The 21433-nt window shown below is 53.4% G+C and overlaps 8 protein-coding genes across 8 annotated transcripts; 4 read left to right on the forward strand and 4 right to left on the reverse strand.

The window, feature by feature from the left end:
* Positions 1–840: 840 nt before the first annotated feature.
* On the reverse strand, positions 841–2448 carry MFIFM68171_06540 (uncharacterized protein; the record flags this gene model as incomplete). The annotated part of the gene is made up of 1 exon (XM_071061960.1): positions 841–2448. The coding sequence occupies one exon, from the start codon at positions 2446–2448 to the stop codon at positions 841–843; it is 1608 nt and encodes a 535-aa protein (XP_070918061.1).
* A 596-nt stretch (positions 2449–3044) lies between these two features.
* MFIFM68171_06541 (uncharacterized protein) lies at positions 3045–5070 on the forward strand (the record flags this gene model as incomplete). Its single annotated transcript, XM_071061961.1, has 7 exons — positions 3045–3233; positions 3295–3371; positions 3424–3746; positions 3808–4311; positions 4366–4526; positions 4586–4861; positions 4921–5070. 7 exons carry the CDS (start codon positions 3045–3047, stop codon positions 5068–5070), a joined length of 1680 nt encoding a protein of 559 aa, XP_070918062.1.
* A 611-nt stretch (positions 5071–5681) lies between these two features.
* On the forward strand, positions 5682–7101 carry MFIFM68171_06542 (uncharacterized protein; the record flags this gene model as incomplete). Its single annotated transcript, XM_071061962.1, has 4 exons — positions 5682–6006; positions 6089–6215; positions 6282–6739; positions 6800–7101. The coding sequence occupies 4 exons, from the start codon at positions 5682–5684 to the stop codon at positions 7099–7101; spliced, it is 1212 nt and encodes a 403-aa protein (XP_070918063.1).
* Positions 7102–9097: 1996 nt separating this feature from the next.
* MFIFM68171_06543 (uncharacterized protein) lies at positions 9098–11937 on the reverse strand (the record flags this gene model as incomplete). Its single annotated transcript, XM_071061963.1, has 10 exons — positions 9098–9166; positions 9226–9459; positions 9525–9773; positions 9845–10014; positions 10118–10145; positions 10219–10802; positions 10869–11042; positions 11129–11312; positions 11378–11504; positions 11573–11937. The coding sequence occupies 10 exons, from the start codon at positions 11935–11937 to the stop codon at positions 9098–9100; spliced, it is 2184 nt and encodes a 727-aa protein (XP_070918064.1).
* Positions 11938–13051: 1114 nt separating this feature from the next.
* Positions 13052–14268, forward strand: MFIFM68171_06544 (uncharacterized protein; the record flags this gene model as incomplete). Its single annotated transcript, XM_071061964.1, has 3 exons — positions 13052–13621; positions 13677–13753; positions 13857–14268. 3 exons carry the CDS (start codon positions 13052–13054, stop codon positions 14266–14268), a joined length of 1059 nt encoding a protein of 352 aa, XP_070918065.1.
* A 1705-nt stretch (positions 14269–15973) lies between these two features.
* Positions 15974–17191, reverse strand: MFIFM68171_06545 (uncharacterized protein; the record flags this gene model as incomplete). Its single annotated transcript, XM_071061965.1, has 4 exons — positions 15974–16117; positions 16182–16334; positions 16389–16909; positions 17053–17191. The coding sequence occupies 4 exons, from the start codon at positions 17189–17191 to the stop codon at positions 15974–15976; spliced, it is 957 nt and encodes a 318-aa protein (XP_070918066.1).
* A 1767-nt stretch (positions 17192–18958) lies between these two features.
* MFIFM68171_06546 (uncharacterized protein) lies at positions 18959–19825 on the reverse strand (the record flags this gene model as incomplete). The annotated part of the gene is made up of 1 exon (XM_071061966.1): positions 18959–19825. One exon carries the CDS (start codon positions 19823–19825, stop codon positions 18959–18961), a length of 867 nt encoding a protein of 288 aa, XP_070918067.1.
* A 613-nt stretch (positions 19826–20438) lies between these two features.
* MFIFM68171_06547 (uncharacterized protein) lies at positions 20439–21406 on the forward strand (the record flags this gene model as incomplete). Its single annotated transcript, XM_071061967.1, has 2 exons — positions 20439–20565; positions 20646–21406. 2 exons carry the CDS (start codon positions 20439–20441, stop codon positions 21404–21406), a joined length of 888 nt encoding a protein of 295 aa, XP_070918068.1.
* Positions 21407–21433: the final 27 nt, after the last annotated feature.

Here is a 21433-nt window from a genome sequence, read left to right on the forward strand (position 1 = left end):
AAAACCTGGTATTTTATATCGTTTCTCTCCTGGATGAAATCTCTTTGCTCCACGGTGCTGATTCTGGAACAGGCGCGGAGCAGAGCATATTTCGTAGATAAAAGCCCATATAGGGTCCTGCCGAGTTTAAAGTCGTCATCCTTGCATCCTAGATACTCGTAAGCCACGTCATTAGAAACACTTCTCTTGACTGAGATAGAGTACGGTTTCCATGTACGAGAGAAGACCGGGCTTGATCGCGTGCTGGCCGCCTTCGCCGCCGCTGAGAGACTCCACGAAGTAGAGCTTGCGCGACGCGCGAAGAACTTGAGGCAATGGAATGTAGGATTAGAGGGGATAGCTTATACGAGGGTCGACTTCAGCGGCACAACTTCGAAATATTAATTGTCGTTGCCTACCTAGGTAGCTTTAGGTAATGAGTGGGAACTGCAAGCCCACGAATAGCTGTACGGCCGCCATTTGGCAAAACAAGATGTTTTTCTGGTTTGTGCACGACAACATCCATCATGTGTGGGACGATGAAACAAGAGAGTGGCGTACAGCTGTAGGAGCCGCTCTTTCCAATCGTCACGTGTCTTTTGATGATCTTCATTTAGGGGCCCTTTTGCTCAGCAGTGGGGTAATTATTTGGTACACAGAGGATCGTTGTATCGCATTTGCTATGTTCAAACTTGTCTCCCTTTCCTTTTTTTTCCCGTTTGTCAGATTGCGGTTAAGGCTCCAGTTTCTTAGAAGACGACAAAGTATCGTGCTCTATGGTGAATCCCGAATTCTATTCGAAGCTTCGAAAACGAGCTGCAGGCCTGCTGCTTCTAATTAACACCTTGCGAATGCACCTACTTACAACCCGTACGCCGCGTTTATCACAGACTCGAATCTCTTGTATAGCTCAGGGCGAACAATGCTCCCCTTGGCCGTATACGGCAAAACCTCATCCCGTACGATGACCAGCATCTCCTTCCTCAGCACCGCTGGCAACACCCCGTTGATCTGCCTCTCCACCGTCGCCCATACACGCCTTAAGACCTCCGCGGAGGAAGCGACACACCCCGGCTTTGTAAAAAGCAGCATTCCAGCCTCGGTTCTGCCGTTCCCAAACAACAACACCTCCTGTAGGATATCCTCGTTTTGCGCCAGCACGGCGTGCTCGTAGCTAACCGCATTCAAGACAATGCGGCCATTGCCCGGGTAGATGGCAACATCATCGCCCATCCGCCCCATACATTTATACCGCTCCGCCGACGGATGCTTGACGAACACATCCCCCGTGCGAAACGACCCGTCCGGCATGTTTGCAAACCTCTTATCCTGTGTCGGGTGGCTGGGCAAGACGACCAGCTCGTAGAGCTGCTCCGCGCCGCCGTTGCGGGCCGGCAGCGGCCGGAAGCGGATGTGCGGGGCCGAGACCGGATCCGCCTCCAGATACTGCCATCCGAGATCCCCGGGCCGTCGGAGCCGCGGGGCCGAGCTCAACGAGAACGACAGCTCCGACATGCCGTACTCGTTGGTCAGCCGCACGCCGACCTGCACCAGCCGGTCACCGAGCTGGTCGGGAAAGACGTTGCCCGCCGTGGAGACCACGATGCATTTCTGGAGGGCCTCGACGCCCTCGGGCGTGGCCATGGTGGCCATGAGACTGACGGGGTTGAACCAGGCCAGCTGCGGGCGGATTTCGAGCATGATGTCACGGTAGGTGCCTGGCGTAGGCGGGGACGTCTCGCTGGCCCAGTAGGTTGGGCCCCCTTGCTTGGCGAAGGAATAGAGCATGGCGTATAAGCCTACCGAGAAGTGGATCCATGGGCCGCAGAAGAGCGACTTGTCGATGAACGAGGGAGGGACGGTTCTGAGGGTACGTATAATTTGCGCGTGCGTCTTGGGAACGGGCTTGGGATTGCCAGTGGAGCCGGAGGTGTGGATGATGATAGCAGGGTCGGTGTCCTTGATCAGAAAACTGGGCTTCGGGGCATCTTCGGGCTTCAAGGGTTGTGTAGGGTTGCCACGAGCCGCCCCTCCGAGGGACTGAACTGTCGCAAGCGGGATGACGGTCTTGCCGAGCTTCACGAAGGCGTTCGCGTCCTTGGCGCCACTGATGAGGATGCGGCTGTTCGTTTTGTCCATGAGAACGCCGACCTTGGCGGCGTCCAGAGTTGGCCACAGGACCAGAACCGTGTGGCCCAGCCGGACTATGGACAGAAACGCGATGGCGAAGTCGGCCGAGGATACAGCTCGCAGGCCGACTACTTGAGGTTCGGTTGACGGCAGGCCAGCGGCTTGGTAGGTACACATTGCCTTGGTTGCCATGTGCCAGATCTGTTGCGGAGTGTAGTAGTCAAAGCCGCCGCCATGGCGTGGGAACCCAAAGTTGTCGGTTGTGGCGTGCTTGGTTTGGTCGAGATATTCTTGCAGTGTATGCGCCTGCAGGGCAGAGTTAACTGGTGCGGCGTTCATTGTGATGGACTTGAATCTTGTAAATTCTGTATTTCTAGCAGAGGAACTCGAAGGCATCCACAGTGAAGGTCTCTTTAAATACGTATATCGCCAGGGGCCTCAAGCCAGAAATAAAAGACGGCGACAAACAGAGGCAGGGGCATCAAACGTAAGTGTATCGAGGCTATCTCCACGTGCCTCCGAATTATGCGATCAGCGTTGCTCGCCCCATTCCTTCAGGTCTTAGATGCGATGCGTTGGAGTTGCAGGACATGAGATTGCTGGAATTCATCCCAGTATCGCAAACGGGGGAGTGGCAGGCGCAAACGGCAATAATGGAGGAGGAGGTTCGTAGGCGATTCCACGCGATCATCCCCTACGCCGCTTGCTCTATTGCAAGGGACCGGTGTTATTTTGGCTATTCGCGGGAAGGATTTGCGGTGGGTCAGTGTTGTGTGGTTGTCCCAGGACCTCAAGTCCTTCCAAGTCCTAGACCCGGGGTACTGAGTGCGGCATAAGCGCTAGGAAATCCATTTACGTCCGACAATTTGGCTTATTAAGTACAAGTATGTTCCAGGGGTTTCATTTTGCTTGCTACTCCATACAGAACGGATGCGATGACAGACGTGCAAGGTGTTGCCGAGGTTGCGGCGGAAAACTCCAAGCCCGAGCTCGGCAATACTGGAGTTGATGACAGTGCGACCACACCGGACGCCGCTATCCACGGGCCCAAATTGTGGATTCTGGTTGGCGGCATGATGTTGGGCGTCTATCTCGTCGGGCTTGATCTAACAATGATCTCGACGGTATGTGCCAGCTGCCCAGGATACTTGCTTTTCCCCCCAGACGAGGCTCACGCGGCATTAGATCGTCCCAACACTTACGGATTACTTCAGCACTCTGAATGACGTTGCGTGGTATGAAACAGCATATGTCCTCGCTGTGTGGGTTCCTCTTCCGAACATGTGACTCCCACCTAGCCCTCACACATCGCAGCTGCGTCTTCATTCCCCTTGTCGGCAAAATCTACACCATCTTCATAAACAAATATGTCTACCTTGCCTTCATGGCTGTTTTCCAGGTGGGCAGCATAATATGCGCCGTCGCTACATCAAGCCACATTTTTATCATCGGCCGTGCCGTCAACGGGATCGGGTCCGCCGGCTTGCTAAGCGGCGCCCTTCTCATTATCTTTGCGGCCTGTGCCCCCACCATCCGCCCTGTTGTCACTTCGTTCGCCATGTCACTGATATCGGTTGGTGCGATCACCGGGCCGCTAATTGCTGGTGCCCTCACTGACCACGTCACTTGGAGGTGGTGTATGTACTGCACCTCGCCCAACTCCGCCACAGAGTCACAGGCTGATCAAACCAAATCCAGGCTTTTGGATGTTTCTGCCCTTTGGTGCTGCCGTCGTGGCCGCCACATTGCCCATCGCGATCCCCGAGCAGACGCCCAAACCTCCTCTCCACGAGGCTTTCACCGCACTACACAAGAAGCTCGACGGCATTGGCTTCATCATCTTTGCCGGCTTGACCACGATGCTTCATTTCGCCACAACCTGGGGAGGCGGACTTTACGAGTGGTCATCGCCCACCATTATCGGTCTGCTCTGCGGCACCGCCGGGCTTACATTAGTGTTTGCCGTTTGGATCCGGCGTGCAGGCGACGACGCCCTAATCCCGCCGTCCTCCCTTTGCCGTCGACCGGTCGCAGTTGGGAGTGCCGTCATGTTTCTTCAAGGCGGTGTTACACAAATGATTCCGTATTTCCTCCCATTCTGGTTCCAGGCAATACGCGGCGACTCGCCCGCTGCCAGTGCCGTGCATATGCTCCCATCTCTGATATCTAATATCGTCGCATTGATCACATTCGGCGCGCTAGGTAATGATCCAGGCCTCCTTCGCAGCTTGTTTACTAACACCTTGTCCCAATCAGTGCGCAAATTCCATTACATACCGCCTTGGTCCATTTTCGGCAGCCTACTCGCAAGCATCGGCTCCGGCCTCCTTACCACATTCTCCCCGATGACAACCACAGGCCGGTGGATCGGGTATCAGATCATAACCAATTTTGGAAGGGGCATGGCCTTCCAAGTTGTACGTTTCCATACTCTTGCCGCCGCAGCGAGTGTGAAACTGACCGTCCGCGCCGATAGCCCGTTGTCTCCATCCAAGAAGAAGTTCCCTCCCACGAAACCGCCACGGCTCTCGCAGTAGTCAACCTCTTCATGAACCTCGGCTGTGCCATCGCCATCGCGGCGGGCCAAACCATTTTTCGCAATTACCTACCCGGGCTCCTAGCCCGGCATGCGCCTCTTGTGGACCCTGACTTGGTGATGCACGCCGGGGCGACGAACATCCGCGGGGTTGTGTCACCCGAGGAGCTCCCCGGGTTGTTGGAGGCATATAATACGGCGTTGACGCAGATGTTCGTAAGTCTCTTTCTACGAGTCGGATTCTATGGTTGGATAATAACTTGGCTGCACTGAAGTACTTGCCCGCTGCGTGTTCTGCGCTGGCGTGTTTGGCTAGCATTCAGCTGGGTTGGGGGAAAATTGGGGTGGAGGATGGGAAGAAGAAGGTGAATACGGGGGAAGAAGCGCTGGCTGCTAAGAGCTCTACGACGACTCCGCCGGGTTGATCCTCGGAAATGTGACCGAGCCAGCTATCCTTGTTCTACTGTTTCGGGACTCGGGTTTCGGTGACCGGCAATTCCTTCATGTCGGTGAGGCAGTAACTCTTCGCACCCGCCGGTCTCGGGGCTACGTGGGGAGCGGACAAGGGATGCGATGCGTTATGCGGACGAAGTACGCGGCAAGCTAGTTTCAATTCGCTTGCTACGACCGTCCAGATATAAAGCAACCAGGTCAAAGATCCCTCACATGCGTCCTTTCAGGCAGGTTAGGTTTGGATGCAAGTCCCCTGTGCCACACCAATACAAGTTACTGGGCATAATTATGACACATCCTCCGGGGAAGCGCTACAACCCGCTCCGAGCCGGGCTCGGCCGACGGATTCGGTCGGACATTGTAAATGCCGGGAACGAATTCCCCGGCCGGGAATCTCGTCCTCTTATACCGCTGCAGTGCCTTCGTAATGCTGCGCAAACCCGAGGCCAGCAACACCGAATACATTTGGTCCCAATTCATCTCATTTCTCTTTGCAGTTTCCGGCCACGTACGGGGAATTCCGTAAGTTTCTATGTGAATATCGGCATTGTTTAGATTCATTTCACATTACCCCCTATTAGTCATGGCTACGCATGCTCTCGCAAGCAAATTGGACGCTCTCGCTGAGCGGCTAAGCACCGCCGCCCAGCAACTCCGATTAGGCACCATATCCTTGGAGAATGACACGCACGAGAGGATGGGCCTAGTTATGGCTGGGATTGGCCTGGCCGACATGGTCAGCCAGCCAAAGGACAAGATGTTGCTGCCGTTAATTCAGTTTGCACACTTCACCGCGGTTCGCATGTTCATCAAGTGGAAGGCCTTTGAGAAGATCCCCCTCGCCGACGATGCTGCCATTTCATATGGCGAGCTAGCTGCACAGCTGGGTGCTGATATATCACTAATCAGTAAGGCTCACGTCTCCTTTCCCCTTTTTTCCCTTCTCACAACTTGCTTCCTGGCCGTAGAATATTAGTTAACGCATCGCAGCCCGTTTCGGGGGATGTCTCGTCGCCAACGGCACTCTCAGGCAGATCGGAACAGACAAAATTGCTCATACAGAACTCTCCAAGTGTTACGCCTCGGAGAACCCCATTTGGGCAATGGTACACCTTGGGTACGATAGCCTTCGAGATGGTATTGTGTCTGGATGAGCAAACCTTAGCATTAACAATGTGACCAGATTTGACAGCCAACTCCCCTCCTTCGTCGCAATGCCGAGATATTTCGACCACTTCGGCATGGTCGAGCCCACCGATCGCCTGCAAACCGTCTACGCCTTCGCAGAAGATCAGCTTGGCTCTACAGTTTGGGAAATTATTCGCAAGGATGAGCTACGCTTAAAGACGTCTACGCTAGCCATGGGTGGCGTCGAGGAACATCTCCCCGCTCTTGGTTCCTACGACCTAGGCTGGGCTGTGCAAGCCGCCGCCAACTCCGCAGATAGGCCTCTGGTCGTCGACGTTGGCGGCGGCAAGGGTCAGGCACTGAAGAGCATCTTTGCGGCAACGCCCGGTCTCCCACGCCACCGATGCGTGCTTGAGGACTTGGCCGAGGTGATTGAAGCGAGCAAAGATGATGCCGAGCTCGCCGATGTGAAGAAGCTTGCTATTGACTTTCACAAGGAGCAGCCGGTGAAAGGTATTGGATCTATGTTTCAAAGGCGTCCGCGCTCTATCATGTGGCTGACTAGCATTGTAGGTGCCTTAGTCTACTATATGCGTCGGTGTCTCCACGACTACTCAGACGAGGAATGCGTGGGGGTTCTGCAGCATATTTCCTCGGCTATGGCGGCTGACAGCAAGCTGCTGATCGTTGAGACGCTCATGACTAACCCGCCGTCGCCGCTGCAAGCCGCGATGGACCTTATGATGCTCACGTTTTCGGGCAAAGAGCGGACGCTAGAGGGATTCAAAGCCATTACTGGGCGGGCAGGGCTCAAGATTACCGGGGTTTCGGAAATCCCCGGTTTCAACGCTGTCATTGAATGCGGGCTAGCTTGAGTTGTGGCTTTGCATGGACTGAGTTAGGGGGCGACAAGAGTATCGGAAATCTCAATATCGCAGTTAAGGGTCGAGTGAGACACGGTGGTACCTTCGATCATAATCCCCACTCCTTCTTTGTAATAATGTATTCATATCTTATCACATGCATCCTGAGGAGGACACGCCTACAGAGCATGATCCCTGATTGGACCTTGCGTACTATATTACTCCCTGGTTGTCTAAGGTATAGATCGGGCTAGCTCGGTTCATACGCGTACACACATGTTATTCCAAGCGACCAAGGCTTCGACTTCAAGCACTAAGCTCTTGAAAGAGTTGGAACGCCTCCGAATGCCTTAGCCACGGAGTTTGAAACGACTTAACTACTTCAAGTGAGAATGACTCACTGATCGCAGTCACAATCTTGGTGGTTACCCGTTTATCAGCCGGACAGGGCATATATGATACAGAAAGTTAACTAGCAAGGGAGGCAAGGAGGCAGAATTCTTTCAGCAAATCTCTTCGGTATCTTGAGAATGGTAAGGCTATTACTCGAACAGAAGACAGAGGGAACCATAACACTATATATATTACCCGACTGAACTCTAGTGGGATTTGGACCTTAATCCGCAGTCTTGAACCAGTCGCCGTCGCCCTGATATGAATGCTCCATGTCGTCGTTGAGAGCCAGTGAGACGTCAACCTGGCCGGGACCGGGGTGGTAGAAGACGCCGTATTTCCCGCTGCTGTCCCAAGAGACGCGGAAGCCGACCGCAGAGCCAGTTAGAACGTGTGCCGTTTTGGTTTCAAGCGGCTCAGTCGAATGCGTTCCTGCCGCAGGTGATGTTTGAGCTGTTGATGTCCATTTGCGGCGGCGTCTCGGAGAACTCGCTGCCCCCCATTCGTCTGGGTCATAGTAAAAGTGGGGGGCTATGTCGCCGGATCTCAATGTTTGTTAAGGGTAGGTGCTGTTAGGGGGGGTGAACTTGGGTGGGCTGGACATACCGGATGTTTTTCCATGTTGGTGATTCGGTGCCATTCACGAGAAGATTCCAGCCACCGCTTGAACAAAGGGGCTAAGTTAGTGATAATTATCTCTGTGGAAGAACTCAGGTGCGTTACTTACGATGGCAGGATGTTTGTGGGATGAGAATGGCGCCGAGGAGAGCAGCTAGGTATGGTTTCATTGCGGTAGTGTGTACCCATGATGGTCAATGGTTTGAATGCCAAAGGGCTTTGGCTGGTCTATTTAATAACGCCAGGCATCTTCTCATCGGGATTTTGCACCCAGTATCGGTAGCTCAATGCTTTTATAGCCATATCACCTAGCATAAGATCTTGACCGCCCAAGTAATGGATTGTTGCACCCGCAGAAGGATCGGACCTAATACAGCCACTAAGAAACTAGAGATATGTTTATCATTTAGGGCTGCAGCTGGCAGCCTGACACTATGGCTCGATGGAGAGCTTCAACAAACGAAGTGCTGTTCTGAGATAAGCGGGGGATAGTATAGAAATGAATTTTTTCTGTCAATCACATCCTGACTCCGTTCTTGCCTAAAACATTGCCTTTAGCTGCTGCGATCCTACCGTTTACCTCTCCCTCCGGTGCATGGCTCTCCACTCAGCGCGTTGGGCAACATTTCTCGCTGTTGATCATATGCACAGCCACCGTCCTTCAAGCCCGGACGGAGGTGTTTAAGGGGGAGAAGGCTAAGCAAGGGGAAAGCAAACCGTAGGAGGATGAAAATAGAAACAGGAGGTCAACCGAGCTATGAAATCCCGAAAGGGCTGATAATGCAAAAGGGTGACGTAATGAGGGAGGTAGGAAGTATTCAGACCGGCATTTAGTTGAGTCCTAGCCATTCAAGGGCATCCTAATAGACACCCGTTCTCAATCGGTTCTTGATAAGCAGTACTACTCCCTCCAACTGTTTTAAACCCTGCCGCTCAACCATCTACGTGTTCACCGGGATAATTCCTCACAGAAACTTCGGTTAATCTGGACCCTCTTCTACTCCTCCACGTCAATAGCTTCACCGGCATCGGTGATGGACATTAGCTTGATCATCTCCCTCTTGCGCTGTGGTGGCCACATGTTAGCTTTCTGCCACAGCCAGGGGGGTTAGGGTTCTCATTTACCGCATTCGCGAGCTTGGTGACGGCAGTCTTAGCCTCCGCAGCTGACCGTCCGACCTCGGCAACCTTATTGGCTCTCTCTTCTTTCGAGATTTGCCTCTCGTCCGAGAGGCTCAGTCGGTCTACAGTTTCGACTCCCGGTGTGATGTGCTTCCCCGAGACCTCTACGTACGTGTCGGCCATGGCGTGCGCCACGAGGTAGTAGCCCTTGAGCTCGAGCGCTCTGAGCTTTAACTCCTGTACGCCGGAGACAACGTTGATTTAGCCAGTCTAGAGGAACATAATAGAGAAGGGCATCAAACCTCGAATTTCCTCTGCTTGAGCGTCTCGTAGTCTTTGATCCGGCTTCCACCCCTGGCCTGCGCTTCCACCAACCTATCCCCCAGGGCTTTGGTTGTGGTTGCTTCGGCAACAAAAGCACGCAGTCGCACCTGGTCCATGGCGTCCACGTGGTGATAGACCAAAGTGAAAAACTGCGAGAGTCGTTCTAGCTTCTCGCAAAACTGCTGCAAATGGCGCGTGCACTCGCCGAGAATCTTCTTGATTTCGACCTGCGTACGGGTTTGAATCAGTACTTGTATTAGGCGGTTGCGCGGTCTTGGGTTGCTGGGTGTTTACTTACCACTGTGGCTTTGGAGCGGAGGAGGCGGTCGAGCTCCAGCTGCATGGCATCGAACTCTTGCGTCGCCTTGAGCTCTTCCTCTAGGCGTGCGTTGAGCCTGGACTCGGCTTCAAACAAGGCTTGCTGTGCCATGCGAAACCTTTCAAAACGGAGTGCGCGGCGAGATAGTCCTGCGTGTGCCAGTTCCTGTTAAGCCACGTATGAACACGTATAACGATGTGCTACGTAGGTACTATGTAGCATGACATGCAGATTGCCGTAGATGTTACTCACGAATGCTCTCTTTCTTTTCGTCCTTGCGCTGCGGGTTTTGGCGGTTAGCAGCAGCTCGGTCATGGCAAGAGACTCGTAGAACCAAAACAAACAAAACCAACCTCTTTTTCTCTTTGTTCAGCCGCCTCAAGGTCTGCTTGAATGATCTTGCTAATGGCAACGTCTGCGCTCATGGCCCGGCTCCGCCAGTCGGCAGCACGCGCCGCCACCTTCTTAGGCGTGTCAGAGCCGATATTGCTGTCCTGCACCAGCACCGCTCGGATCTCGAGAGCAACCTCCTCCGCTGGTCCCGCCTCGGTGTGCACTTTGAACAGCATGGCCGAGTTTTTCTTGGCGCAGTCGGATCGAAGGCCTTGCATGCGAGCAATTATGTATCGGATGCTCTCAGGCCGCCTGGAGCCACCTGACAAGGCGTCCCAATTCACGCCTCCGTATTCGTCGGATCCTTGAACCAGAAGTCCTCTCAGCATCTGAACAAGATGGAGAAGTTCCGAGGCCAACTGGTGGGCATCGTCAGCTTTCGGGCCACTGCCTGCACTTCTCGAAGGACTAGTAATATAATGTCCGTCGTCTTTGTCATTTGAACGGAAACTTCCAACGACAAAGCCTATCGGGCCCATTACCGCCTTCATGCCAAGGTCTACAAGCCCTGTGGCTGCATCATGAAGGAAGTCCTTCCAATGCCCTGTTGGAGTAGCCGAGTTAGCCAAAGTTTATGTCGGCTGGTAGCAGTGGTGGAGGTGATTCTGACCATTTTCTAGCTCGTCTTCCGCGTTGACGTACTCTCGCTGTCGAGCCGTGAGCTGCGATCGGTACTCGGCTGTCTGTGCTTTACCCATGTTGACTTGGTTTTTCTTCATCTCCACGGACGTCTCTTGCAACCCAGCCTGGTCGTCAAGGTTGTTTTTCTGATTGCCCAAGTCATCTGCGTGATGGATAGGTGTCAGCAACGTAAAGGTCCCGAAGATTTACAGCGAAGGGGGAAAAAAAGAGAGACACCAGAAGACGCACCCTCTTTATCCACACATGCCGAGTAGATCGACTTGGCGTAATTGCTCCATTCGGTGACGGCCAGATTGATAGCCTTGGTGTCTTCAACACAGCGTTGAGAGCAATTCCTGAGGAGTTGGAGCTGGTCTGGGAGGCTGAGCTCGGCCAAGATATCATTATCAACGGATTCAAGGATAAGATCGATCTGCCCCCAGTTTTTGGCGTTAGATAGTGCCCATGTATCAACTCGAGGACAGGACAAAACCCCACCGTCCCGCTCGGCTCACATATGGCTTTGGTTACTGCCAAGACCTTCCTCATCCTGGCCTCGGCTTCTCTGAACGTCTTCATTCCCAGTTGGGAGCAGCGGGTTAGGTTCGCTCTCAGCGACTTGTATCTGCGGACAGCGTGTGTCAGGGAAAGAAACTCTGAGGCTTAGTAATGGTGGGATAGTGATCTACTCACTCCAAACCAGCCCTTTTTGGGATTTCGAGAGATGCCGCGAGGGGGTCTGACACAAGAACAAAGCATTGTGCTAGACGTCCGAGGGCATCTGGGGCTGCGCCCAGTAGCGAACCCCAGTTGCTTCTGTCTAGCACGTCTGCAGCGACGGAAGACACAAACAGATCTCGTCCGGCCGCTGACCGGACTAAGCGAATCAGCTGTGCGCTGCGTCCGCCCTCGGAATCGTTCGATTCGCCGTCCGTGGCACCCGCGTCAGAGCCATTGGACGTCGATTCTGGTGCTGGCTTAGGAGCACCAGGCTCGGGTTGCTGCCGCCCAGTACCATCTTGCTCCTGATGATCGGTATCGGTAGCGGGACTGGCCATTGTCCTCTAGGCTTGCGCCAAGTGAAGCAAAATGGAAGTCGAGTTGAAGAGAGCCCAGTTACCTAAGAGTATGGAAAGTTGCCCACAGCGCTGGCTTCACACGACGAGGGTCTGAAACATATGGATGTGCTCAAATCCTTGGATGGATCTTCGTCGGTCTCAAGGTCCTCGGTCTTCTTGTAAACTTATTGCGGGACTTGCGGGTCTCGGGTAGGCACCCAAAGGCCGCCTCCGGCATCTAGCCTGAGGCCAGAACCCTTGATGGGCTATGCTGTTACCAATACCAGGACCTATCAATCCGACAGCCTCACTTTTTTCTACCAATGTCTTAGGTCTTCCCAATGTAACATTTGCATCCAGTTGCCGCTCCTCCCAGCACAGCCAGTGTCGTTCATTTGTCGAGAAGAGTGGACGCCCGGCTTATTAACTGGCACAAGACAGCCCGAGTGGCAGCATTTCTCATTATTGGGCATCGTTTCGTTGCTTCTTTTTTGACAGCTCATGTTTCACAGGCATTTCAGCTGCGAATGAGCTCCTGCTTGTGGACTGGGAGCGACTTGCTGTCATTGAGCGAGCGAAATGTGCGGGCTGAGACGGTAAATCCGACTGTTTTGGGCGGGGTGCACGGATTTCTCCACCAACCCGGGCATTAAACAGCATCAAGTCCGCCAATAAGTTCTAATATCACCAAAAGAGACATACATTTGATGTAAGACAGCAGCCCTAACCTGCCTACCAGCTCGGGGTGGGTCGGTCCGATAGCAGAGGGAACGGAAGCTCATAACCACTCAGCTAGCAGTCATTCTGTGATTGGTAGCCTTGATGTGCTCTGCCACAAAGATTACCAAAGAAACTCAGCGCGGTGCCTGAGGGGTGTTGGGTTAGAAAAAGAGGGCGGAGGGGGGATTGGGAGAAGAGGAAGCAGAGAGTTTATGTAGGCTGCAACGGTTTTAAGTTTCCTTCAACCAAATTGCAACAAGTCGACTCTGATGCCGAGCGATATCACAAAAATCAAAACTTTCCCGCAGCACCAGAGTTTCTCCTTACTTCTGATACTCTCTGTCCTTTTCCCAGCCTCACACTAAACGCGTATGAATTTTCCTCAGCCACCGCCATGGAAACTTCAACTCAGCAGCTCGCCTTTGAGCTGGAGGGCATTCAAGCTCGCGCCCGTGAGCTCCGGGGCGGAGTGGACAATCTCAAGCAGCAATCTGGCCTCATCATGGAGCAAGAAAAAGCCAATCTGCTTATTTCAGTCGGGCCTGTCATTGATTCGGTTCAAACTGCCCAGGTATTCCTCCTCGAGATGTCGCAGAATCCGTTCCAGGTCTTGGCTGGGACAACGGGCGCCCAGGAGTCAACCGTGTCAGTGCGCAACCACGTTTCCAACCTCTGTGAGAGACTCAACGGTCTCCAAGCTGTCGCCACCGCCAAGCTCAACGCAGCGGAGGCTTTTCGAAACGAGTGGATGGAGCGCGGCGCTGAGGCCATCCGGCTCCGCGATCAGACAAACCAACTCTTGAAAACGGGTGAGGAAAACATCAACGGTGTACTGAGATTGCTCGAAGAGAAACAGAACTCGCTCCGGCATATCATCGACAGCATCGCCGCCAAGGAGGGTGAACTCGCACACAAGCGGTACCTCGCGGACCGGGCAAAAAAGGACAGAAACGCAGCTCTGATTGTAAGTGCTGGCCCCAAATGATAATCACCGATACCAGCCACTAACCATAGGAAAGACCGGTGGGATTCTCTCTATCCTTCTTCCCGTCGCAGGTGCTATAGTGGCCGGGGGTGCCAGCGCCATCATCGCTCTGTAAGTAGCCCTACCCGCCTCCATAGGTGAGCCATGCTGCAAACTCGAGTAACACATCACGGCTGACATACATCCTCTCAACCGCGGCAAACATGGGATATAGCGACCAAGACGCCGAGTACCGCAACACCTGCAGCGACGTGCGGAGGCTCAGGGTTGAGCAACAGGGGCTGCAGTCCGAGTCCGAAACCATTTCCAAGCTGAGAGACTCGCTCAATACCAGTCTGGACGAGGCTCGTGCTCTGCAGGTCCAGTTTGAGAACCTAGATCGGGAGATCGGGGAAATGACGGCCACAGTTGACAGCGAAGCCGACACGTACAGGCATATCAACGCATCGGTCAGCCGGTTCTTGGGGTGGGTGGGCGAGCTGCAAGCCGGCGTCGAAGTCATGGAGCTCTTTGGGCCTTCGGTACAGCGGCTCGGGCAGACTATCCATCGCATTGTCGAGAGTACTGGTGGAGAGTGGCCTGTGGGAGATCCACAGAGACTGCTGACGATGCTTGCATCCTCCTGAGACCAGCTTCATTTGTCATGCTCAGACATGGGACCCTCAGAGACAGGTTTCTATAGAAAATAGTACTATGGCTAGTGCATTCGGCAGCAAAAATACGGCAGAGCCACCCGAGACTACGTCAGCACGACCCTCAGAGACCTAGCTAGCATCCGTGTGTTTTGATCCCAGTGTGTATCGCACGGCATGACGCAGTGGCTGAGATGTGGGATTTTAGTCAGTGTCTCGTATTTCGAAAGCAGACAGCGCTAGAGGGAAGCAGGGGAGGAGTAGAACCCGCAAACGGTATCCCACTTGGCAGCATCACCAAGCCCTGGACCCACCACCCACTCCAGAATGTACTACCAACCCTCAGAAAGAGTCTCTCTCCGCTGAACCTGTCCAAACAAACCCTCAGCTAGTTGCTGGAAGCTTGGCCGGTTTCGACCATAGAACGGGTTACGACGAGGAAATACTCGGTTTTGATGTTGATACCACTGGATGAAATGTCTCCCTTCTGTGTCGGAGCGAGTTGCGAGGGAAGCAAGCCAATTCGTTAGCGCGGCCGCGCTCGCCAGTAGGTAGCTGAGGCAACGCGTGTCCTACGTTCCAGCGGGGGACCTCTCACTGTAATATTCACAGAGGGTTGGGGATTTGTCAATAGTAGAGTCACTGAATTCTCGGGTCCAACTCAACCACTCAGGAAAGAGTTACCTACCGTAGCAGGATTTGAGCCTCAGTGGAAGGCTTCCATCAAGTACCTAGCCTTACTTCTTAGTACAAGGAACGCTTCCACCTGTGGGAAGCCTTGCCGCACAGAGGGGCCTTATTGGGTTTCGGAAGTGTTGTCGGATTTATTTACATAAGTAGCTAGGTCGTTTACACAGGCCTAGCCCTACACAAGTCCTTCAATACCAAACCCTTGTGACTTCCACAGGGCCGAGAATTAAAAATTCTGCCACATCTCAGTTGCTCCGTTGGTGTGATTATTGTATATTCGATTCCAAGATGTGCCATACCTTCCTTCTTACTTTCCTTCTTTCCTACTTCTCTCCCTTTTTTTTTATTTTTATTTTTTTTTAGCAGCGATCCAAAATGGGCCGCCTGCCCAAGGTAACGAGTGAATCTTGTCACATCGACACGTCACACGTCATGGGGGTAGCTTTGTTCTAACCCCCCGCCCAATCGGTATTTGTTGTTCCCAGAAGCCTCGTCGCCAAGCCCTCATGATTGAAGTGCGGGGGTCAACCAAAGTGAGCTCATAGGACACCATTGTTTCTGTTCATGCTGTTATACAGAAATTGGTACATCCCGTGCCAGCTTGGGCCGCTCTTACGTTCAACCTTTTCAAAAGACAGTCTTGTTTATTAATTAGCCCTTGTTCATTACCGGTTCGGACGGTGGTGCGGCGCTAAGAATCATAATGGATGATAGACATATGTTAAATTAGACGTAAAATCTTCGAGCATGAAAATCCCGGTGCTTGAACCTCCCCACCCGTTTAGACACCTTCTTGGTCAGAGAGAGGGGCGGACTATTGGTAAACAAACTTTGCATTCAATACCTGGTATTCGCTAGTGCCATCAACCGAGATCAGCATACCAACGTATCACTATACCAAGACGAGCATTCATAGGTAAAGTGGTGCTAATTAATAATGAAATAACTAAGCTGAACACAGAGGGAAACCGTATCATGCAGGACACCGGCTTTAACTCAGCATTATCTGTTAGAAATGGCGATTTCCGGCGGCCTGTCGGTCATACAGCCACAAACCAACTGTAACAAGTATCGTCAGACCCGTCGATGAGCCCAGCCAGGCGGCCCAGTTAACCAGAGGCTCGAAGTTCACGAGGTTCGTGCCCCAGAGTGTCTGGCAATAGGGTTATCAGTCGGCTACTAAGGTAAAAGGACACTGGGTACACGCGAACACATACCGTGACGAGCGTGGTGGGCAAAAAGAGAAGGGTCAGAAGCCCAATGATCCTCATTACCCTGCTATCTTGGGCCGCCATTTCGGCAATGAAGACCTGTCGCTCAGCGATGGTGGCGCGGCTTCTGCTGTCCTTTTCGGCGATGAGAGCGAATACCTTTTATTGCGGGCATGTCAGCTGACCATCAGCACGGGCGGAGACGTGACTTACCACTCTGATCTGCCCGTTTAGCCTTGCTCTGAGCTTAGGTAACCTATCATCTATAGCCTCGCACTGAGAGACAACCTGCATGATTCTCCTCTCCAGCGCCTCCCTCTCCCTTTTTTTCAGCATGGGCAGACCAAGCTTCCCCCTAGCCTCGTCGAACTGCCGGACCGCACCCACCGTCACGTCGCCAAACCGCCTCACGTACTTCATAACCGTCCCGAGGTGCAACAGCTCAGCCTTTGCCTCGTGTACCATCTCGAGAAGGTCTCTCGTGGATCTTGGGGACTGCTCCGCGCCACTAGCGACATACCTCGTTACCCACTCCTTAGACGTCATGCCCGTGGCGGCTTCCACGTCCATGACGGTCTTCCACTGCCTAGCAAACGACTCGCCCCAGATACCGTAACGCTCCTGGAAGATGAGTACGAGGAGATAGAGGGGATGGGTTTGGGTGAGGGAGGGGTCATCGATGAGTCTCTGGTGGAAATGTTGTCCCTCGGCCTTGGTGTAAAATGAAAGAAGGGCTGTGGTGTTTAGTGTCCGGAGTCGACGCGTAGGGCGCGGAGCAGGAATTCGGCGTTGGGCGGGCAGCGGAAACAAACGTCTCCAACAGGGTTAGCATTCCACAAAGCTAAGTATATGTATATGGAGCTTAACAGACACTTACGAAGGGCTTCTGGCTCGTCGTTCGCATCGTATTGTAGGTCGCTGGAGATATGCTGAAAGCGAGATTGCAGGACCCTTATTATTTCTGTGCGGTCCCACAAATGGGCCATCGTCTGGTCAAGTGCGTGGCTTGAAAGCATCAGGTTGTCCCGTCTAAACTGGAAGGTCCTAGAAGCATCTCCCGTTGTGGTGCTGCAACAGTCAGGCTACGTTGCGACCATTCTGGCTCTTGTACGTGACGAACATGACTGCACATTGGTTTTCCTCTTTGGTTCTTCTCCCCTCCTGCTTGCGCGTTAACTAGAGATCCCAGCCCAAAAGGAATTGGGGGAGGTCATACAATACGTCTGAGCATTGCGAGATATATTTCATCACCGAAAAGAGGAAGCCGTCTGTCAGGGGTCGATACATCCCAAACATATGCTTCCGTTCTTTGGGATACCGCCAGCTGAGACACTCTGACTGTGGGCATGAATGCCTCTTCAAAGCGATAATCAGTTGAAGACGGCTGCATTTCCCGGTGCGGTCGGAGGCGTGCGTGCTTAATGATGGGTAGGTTAGAGCGCTTCCTGTTGAGGGCCCAGCAACGCAGTTGAGCACCTGGGTGCGAAAAGGGGATTCAAGGTGTCTTAAGAGAGGTTTTGCTCGCGGCAACTTGATGCAAGCTGGCACTGCCACCAATGCGCTGGGCAAAACGAGTCGGGCAACCCGAACTGAGGGGTGCATGATTTATTGGACAACCTAGCCAACTGCAAACCAGTTCAGCCATGCTGACCGAAAAACTCACTACACACTTTCACCCGCAGCTTTGGACCATGCCGAGCTTGGCGCGGTCATGTCACGGAGCCTTATGCAGCAAGCCAGCCTAAGCTCTGCCGTTTGGGTCACGGTTCGATGCTCCTTTGCTTCGTAGAGGACTGTAGTTCGATTGCCATTGCTCGTATATGCAGAAGGCCTTAAAGACTTTGTGTGAAGGCTTTGTTCTTTGTCTAAGAAAGTGCGGGGGTAGGGTACGTTAGGTAGTTTGGTTGGCTGTCACCGAGGCTACAGTTTGGGGTACCTGATGAAGCGCTTCAACGAACATACGATTGGGTGAATACCTTCTTGGCTCCGCCACGTTGCAATCTGCACTTTGAGCTTAATACTTTCGCTTAATGTCTTCTTCGGGTCAGGACGTCGCTTGAAATGGTTGAAGGCGCTTCGTCATACTAGTTGCAAGCTGTTATATTTTTAGAGATCCTAGCGGCAAGCCCCGCTCCAAGCTAGGAAGGGATAATAGGCTCTTCCGAGCGCAGCATACTCGTGAGTGAGTATTGTTAATACTTCCTGTGCGACACCCGACTCGATCTTCTATGAAGTATGTTGATTGGTGAAGTGGTGCAGAAACACACATCTACACCCACATGCCCATCAAAACAAGGGGGAGGGCAAAGGTAGCCAAATGCCAGACGGACAAGATAGACAAGACAGGCCAGGCGACACCACCACAAATTGGGCCTCTGCAGCCTAAATAAGGTTAAAATAACATGTGCCGATAGAGTTCCCTCTGATCAGAGGGAGATCGGTTTGCACGCAAAGAAAGCTTGTCAATTGAGCCTGTAACAGGTGTGGAAAAGAGTACTGACTTGATTGTCCTGTCTAAGGAGCAATGGACAGAACGGCCCTACTTAATTATGGTCTAAAAGAAGGAATGGGTCTACAGCAAAGTTCTAGCCCCCGGGGTACCATCCTAGCGAGCGTGGCCCTCTGGGGGCAGTTTTCCTCAACTCATCATCTGGATGGGCAAGGAGATGAGGACCAGGTTCAACGTCCAAGTAACTTCCAAACCATTTGCACGAACGGACCAGCTTCATGTTGCGTTCTCGAGATGACTTAATATGTGAAGATTTAAGTCCTTACAAACCCACTCAGAATTCGTACCGCAGCAGCCGCCCGGCTTCTCTCACATACGGTATCCGCGCCACAGCCCATGCCTGCATTCGAGAGACCAGGGGGAGCTCCTCAACACCATCCATGTCAATCGTCAGCTGGTCCTCAACCAACTTCAGCCCGTCACACCAGGTCTCAAGCAACTTAGGGTCGTCAATCGCCCAGTACAGCACTGAACCCGAGTCCTTAACAGCCTTAATGAATCCCTGCAACTTAATCGCGACGCTCCCAAAGGCGTCGCAGGCAATCTGTCCGCCGACCGACCGAAACCGCCGTACGATGCTCTCGAACAGCCGCCGGCCCTCCTCTTCACGCAAATACATGGTGAGGCCCTCGAACACCACCACCGTCGGCCGGTCAGCAGGGATGGCACTGATCCACGCATCAGCATCCGTCGCCGACCCCGCTACGAGAGCGTAGTCGCCGCCCTCAACGGCCGGAAAGAGCGTCTTCCGGAGCTCCACGACATCCTCCAGATCGACATCGATCCATCTGACATCAGGCCCATGTTCGACGCGGAGACAGCGCGCATCGAGCCCGCACGCGAGGTGCACCACGGTAACCGGCTGCTTCCGGGCCCGGTGCAGCGCCAGAAAGTCAGCTGTCCATCGGTCGAGGGCGCGCGCTCGTAGCGAAACGCTCGCGCCCTCGGCCGCGCCCACACCCGTCTTATTGGCGAAGTCGTAGTCAATCCGGCGGACAATATCGGCCGCCCATCTGTCGCCGAGGATGGGTTTGGGCTGGGCGGCATCCAGGGCCCGGCCGTAGAGCGTCGCGAGGAGCGTTTCTTGCGAGCCGGTAAGGGTTATTTTCTCTGCCGTCGGGGCTGCTGTTGACGGCCCCATTCTACTTGATCCACTGCTGTGGAGAAATGCAAATGGACGGGTTAAGAAAACCAAGTCATTAATTACCTTCTTCAGAAGCGTGGTTTTTTGTCACTTTTTGGTGCTTGTAACTCGGAGCGATGAGCAAGCCGGCGGAAAACACAACAGAAGCGCTCAACCGACCGGAGATTCGGGAATAAACCGGAGCCCGAGGTGACTGAGCTTGGGTGCGAAGCGGGTCATCGGATGTCACCAAATCCGGTACATCGCCGCGTCGGAACAGCCTTGCTCGCACGGCCTGCCTAAGCGGTTCAACGCACAAAAAAAAAAAAAAAAAAAAAAAAAAAAAAAAGTAAAAAAGAAAAGAATGGGAGAAAGAGAAAAGGAAAGAAAAGGAAAGAAAAGGTTAGCGTTTTGGTCAATGATAACGTTTGCCCAATCCCCTGCAGTGTACTTTTGCGGCTCATGCCAAATCATATCTCGTCCCTGTTGTAGGCATACATTCATCTATCAGAATTGTACATAAATGGATGCGAGATGCATTGGAGTACTCTGTAGGTGACACCGTAGATTGCGAGTTCTCAATTACATACCTGAAACCCCAACATTGCTATCAGCCAGAACACAAAACACCATGCCTCCGCCGGCGCAGTCGGACATAGGCCCGCAACGAATTCAGCTGGGACCCGACCCTCGCACGCGGGAACGATCGATTCCTATGGAAGTGTTGTCTCTCGGCATGTCACGAACAGGAACAATATGTGAGTTCCCATTCGCCCCTTCGCTAAATAGCTACGCTACCTGCTGCTTGCTCCTACATGCACTAACACGTCCCTCCTAGCTATGCAACTGGCACTCGAAACCTTAGGCTACGGGCCCGTCGCCCACGGTCGATGCATACAATTGAATCTCCTAGAACTGGAAATGGCCAGCGAAGGGCTCCAGGCAAAGTTCCGCCCCGACTTGTGTCGCTGCAAGCCCTTTGGCCGTGGCGAGTTCGACCAGCTGATCGGCGGTTATCGCGCAGTGACCGATGGACGATTCTGCCACTTCGGCCCGGAATTGATGGCGGCTTATCCTGATGCCAAAGTCATACTAGTAGAGCGGGATATCGACGAGTGGTTTGAGAGCTTCAGGAATACAGTGGCCAACACGCCCTTCCGCCGCAGTCTTCGGAACCGGTTGGAGAATTTCCTGCTGCCCGACGTCCGGCGGCAGAGGAGAGCCTACGACGCCATGTTCGGTGCCGTTTTCAATGCCCGATCTACCGAGGAAGTACTGACACATGCCCGCGATGTGTATCGACGGCATTATCGTGAGATACGCAAGGCCGCCACGCCCGGACAGCTTTTGGAGTATAAACTGGGCTCTGGGTGGGACCCTCTCTGCATATTCCTGGGAAAGCCGGTGCCGTCGGTGCCATTTCCGCGAGAGAATAACAGTGCTACTTTCCGGCGCAATCTGGCCAGGTATTGCTTGCTACTGGCTGTGAGGGTTCTGCAATCCATGGCACTCAGGTTCGGCAAGGTAGCTGTCGCCGCGGCGGCGATCTGGTATTATTTTTCCTTGCTGCTTGGATTGGCAAGACATGCGGCAAGGTAGGGTTTGCGTCGACCCCATAGCGAGACA

This window comes from Madurella fahalii (genome assembly GCF_045866475.1).
Source record: "Madurella fahalii IFM 68171 DNA, scaffold_3, whole genome shotgun sequence".
NCBI classification, from domain to species: domain Eukaryota; kingdom Fungi; phylum Ascomycota; class Sordariomycetes; order Sordariales; genus Madurella; species Madurella fahalii.